The 4222-nt window shown below is 36.8% G+C and overlaps 1 protein-coding gene across 1 annotated transcript in view; it reads right to left on the bottom strand.

The window, feature by feature from the left end:
* Positions 1–3613, bottom strand: part of LOC103256726 (transmembrane protease serine 11A-like) — a 47715-nt gene extending 44102 nt beyond the window's left edge. Inside the window, exons 1-2 of the mRNA XM_021710619.1 lie at positions 3528–3613; positions 768–889 (exon numbers count right to left, since the gene is read on the bottom strand). Coding sequence (XP_021566294.1) covers positions 768–889; positions 3528–3613 — 208 coding nt within the window. The remainder of the gene's footprint in view (positions 1–767; positions 890–3527) is intronic.
* Between the last annotated feature and the right edge of the window lie 609 nt (positions 3614–4222).

The raw sequence follows: 4222 nt of genomic DNA, 5'->3' as shown, positions 1-4222 counted from the left end.
CCGGGAGCGACCACTGCACTCCAGTCTGGGTGACAGAATGAGACTCCAACTCAAAAAAAAAAAAAAGAAATGCTGGTGGACATAAAATGATGATCATGCATAAAAGAGCCAATTTTAGCCGGGCTCGGTGGCTCAGCCTGTAATCCCGCGTCTTTGGGAGGCTGAGGTGAGTGGATTGCCTGAGCCCGTGGGTTCAAGACCCACCTGGGCACCGAGACCTCATCCCTACAATAAATAAAAAAAAAAAAAAATTAGCCAGGCGTGGTAGTGCATGCCTGTAATTCCGGCTACTCGGAAGGCTGAGGCGGAAGGATCGCTGGAGCCTAGCAGGTGAGGCTGCGGTGGCCGGGAGCGGCCACTGCACTCCAGTCTGAGCGACCGAGTGAGACTCCAACTCAAAAAAAAAAAAAAATAGCCAATTTTAATAGCCGATTTAATGACTAGTTTATCATAGTTCAAAAAACCCATCTATTTTAACATAAAATAAATGATGGAAATTGTGTATTTTATCACTAGTAAATTGGGAGTGCCAAGGAAATGTGTCCACTTTACCTACTGCTATATCCTGATTACCCAGAACAGTATTTGCATATAATAGATCTTTAGTAATTATTTTGATGGGATGACTGAATAAATTAAAAATATTCTGAATGTGGTCATGTACATGAAAATGTACAATTTTGGGGTGATGAAATTATATGCATATATATAAATGAAACTTTGCAGAATAATAAAACAAACTGAGTGAAGTCCTTAATTTTACTTACCAGGGACTAAGAAGTGAGCCAGAAGACCGATGGTCACTGCCACCACTGCCAGTAATAACACAACAAGAAGGGCAGTCATCCATGGCTTCAGATCTCTGCTTTGGGTACCAGATCCCACTGCTCTGCAAAAAGAAAGTCTCTACCAGTTACTCTCACATTGTAACAAGTAATGATAACAGGCTTTCTGGTTCTTCTTGGAAGAGTTCAAGTTGTTCTAGCCTGCCTTGCCCAGCAAGAAGTCATTTGTCTTTAATTTTGGTCAAGGTCATCTTGACCTGAGGGAAAGTTTTAAAAAGGTCCAGATCTGGGAATCATAATATTACTACTGCTTTCTATTTCTAGAGATATTTGGTAGCCTTTCTGTGAGGATCAGGCCTGACTTCTCTCGGCAGTGGGGTCCAAGGTAGCACATGTGCTTGAAAAAGAACAATTCCTCCTTTCTATAACACTTTGTTATCTCTTTAATATGTGTGTCCTCTGAGAGTTCACAAAATGGCTTAATATCTATTATCTCATTTACTTTTTATCTCTTGTTCCTGAATTTTTATTATGAAAATTTTCGGACCCATAGAAAACTAAAAAGGATAATATAATTGAACACCTATATATACAACACATCATTTAAATCAATTGTTAACATTTTTATTCTATTTGGTTCATTCATTTTTTTGTTCCTGTATTTTATGTGAAATAAGACACTGTGACTTTTCACCAAATCAGGATTAAAAACAATTAGGATATTTCCAACATAACTACAATGCATGTTAACAATCTTAAAAAATTCATAATACTTCTCCAATATCTTCTAATACCTAGCCCATTTTCAAATTATCTCTATTGCCTTCACTATATTTGCAGATGGTTTATACAGAACAGAACATAATCAGTAACCATGTAGTACACTTGGTTGCTATGTCCTTTAAGTCTTTTTTGATCTAAAAGAGTCCAGCTTCCTTTTTAGTTTCTAATAACACTGACTGTTGAAGAGACCCAGCCAATTGTCCTTTAAACTGTTCTACCTTCTGGATTTGTCTAAATTCTTTCTTGTGTCATTTAACTTGTTCTTCTTTCTCCCTCTTTTCCTGTAAGCTAGATTTCCTTTAAATCTAAATCCTTAATTAGATATTGGTTAAATTCATTTGGCAAGAGTATGTCAGTGTGGTGCTATGTATTTTATATTGCATCATATCAAGGAAAGAAAAAATTTCCACAGTTTTGGAGAAAAAAATAACCCTGCTTTTCTTCTAGCACCATATGGTTAACAATAGTGCTTGTCACTATTGTCGAATTAAGTATTTGTGTGTATGTATGTTCATCTGCAGGCAACTGAAACTTCTCTATGGGCTGGACTAAGCACCTAACAGATGCCTGGTACAGAGTAAGAATTTTATGAATGTATGAGAGTTGGGCAGACATTATATCAATCTTACATAAGAGAGGCTGACAGAGAGAGGATACCTGATTTGTTAGCATCAAGTGGTTTAGAAGGGCCCAGGTCATCTAAATCTAGTGCTTGTTTTCTACAACTTGCTATTGTAGTGAATTTTATTTATCCATTTTCAGAGTTTACCTTTTTCTGTGTGCATATTATTGATAATCCAAATTCATTCGAAGCAGGGAATAATTCTCATACTTTCTTTTCGGTATATATTGCAATGTTTTATGCTAATTATACTTTTAATAAATATTGGTTGATTTGCAAGAAATTTTTCTCTTGAATATAAAACTATTTTTATATATAAATGCCAGGATAAAAGGTAAAAACTATGTACCTAAGTAGTAAAAAAGATAATAGTTTTCACATAAGTCATACATTTAGCCAACAGAACTATGGAACTTGAGAGACTTGAATTCTGTTGGGTAAATATTGGTGATGTGTGCATTGACTGATTAAAAAGAATCTAGAAATCTAGCTATGAAAGAGCATCATTTTCTCTTATGGACAAGACTAGCACACTCAAATATAACAAAAGAGAAGCCCCATGGAATTACCCAACCTCTTAAATGGTTTAAGACTTAAATTCAGAAGTGAAGTGACCTTAGAGACTGTTTAGTATAATTGAATCACTTTCCATATGAGGAGAATGAGGTTCAGAGATTATTGATTCCTCCAATATAGTAGAACCTAGTAGCTATCTCAAACTCAGATCTTCTAACTTTTAGAAAACAAATTTATTCTCAGTGCCTCTCCATTGATTGCATTTGAATTCTTGATTATAATTTATGTATTCATCTTACTCAGTCACTCATATTTCTCTAGTTGTTCAACCCTTCATTTTCTCAGAGAATCTTAGTATGTCTCCAAGTCATTCTAAAACACAAAAGAATCAAAGGAAAAGGTTAGAACTCGAGGAAACTTACAAGCTTTAAATCTATCTTCCCATCGGAGCAGTTCCTCGGAGTAAGATAAATGGAGAAAGTAGATGACAGAATCACATCCTCCACCACCAAGATATGCATAAACTCACACTTTTAGAAACTGAGCCGTGGGATCATGGCAGAAGAGCTGTTCAACACCCACTGACACAGTGCTCAAGCACTGTGGCAGTAATAGCTTGAAATCCCACAGAGGGAGCTATGAGCATCTGGAGGGAAGTGGTGACCAACAGACTGGGGTGATAGCTGTCAGTTAGACTGTTTCTCCTTTTGAGGAAAGTTTTGGATAATACAGAAGGTGTACAATGCCAAATCACAAAAACTGCCATAGTCACAGGTTAAACCACAGCGACTTAATCCCATATGAATACATTTCCAACTTACTGCCAGCTTTTATGAAGATAAATAGGCAATACATAAAAGCAAAATATATCATCGCCTTTCCATTCTGGAGAGGTTGTGTCAGCCATCTGCAAAATATCACTTCAGATTTGAAAAGACATACACCCAGTAAAGTCTTTTGGAATCTAGCCTTTTTGAAAGTAGAGGTGCACTATTTGCACTGGCATTTTTTTCCTGCTTTACTTGCACACGTAGAACAAACACAGGTGTGTTAATTTTCTATTATTGTGTAAAAAATTACCACACATTTAGCAGTTACAAGCTCACTCAGGTATTAGGCAGAATTAAGTTTCTTGAAGTTGAACAGAAGTCTCTGTTTTCTTGCTGGCTGTGAGTCAGAGGCTTCACTCAGATCCCACATGCCATTGTTCCTTGCCAGGTGGCCGGTCCATCTTCAAAGCCAGAAATGGAGAGCCTCCTGTACATAAAATCTCTCTTACACTTTGAATCACTCTCCTTCATTTCTTTAAAGGTGTCACCTGATTAAGGTAGACCCACCAAGGATAAAGTCAGCTAATTTGGGACCTTTATTATACCTGTAAACTATCATAGCTGCCTTAGATTAGAGTTTGATTAAATTATTGGGTGAAGGCATATGTACACCAGAGGGTGGGAATCTTGGGAGCTATCTTAGAATTCTACCTACCACAACTGAAGATATTATGACTTTCATGAAA

The sequence above is a fragment of the Carlito syrichta genome, unplaced genomic scaffold (genome assembly GCF_000164805.1).
Source record: "Carlito syrichta isolate Samal-C Ts95f unplaced genomic scaffold, Tarsius_syrichta-2.0.1 Scaffold294881, whole genome shotgun sequence".
Classification (NCBI taxonomy): Eukaryota; Metazoa; Chordata; class Mammalia; order Primates; family Tarsiidae; genus Carlito; species Carlito syrichta.
Note: the sequence above shows the minus strand (reverse complement) of the source record. Positions and strands in the feature narration are given on the sequence as shown.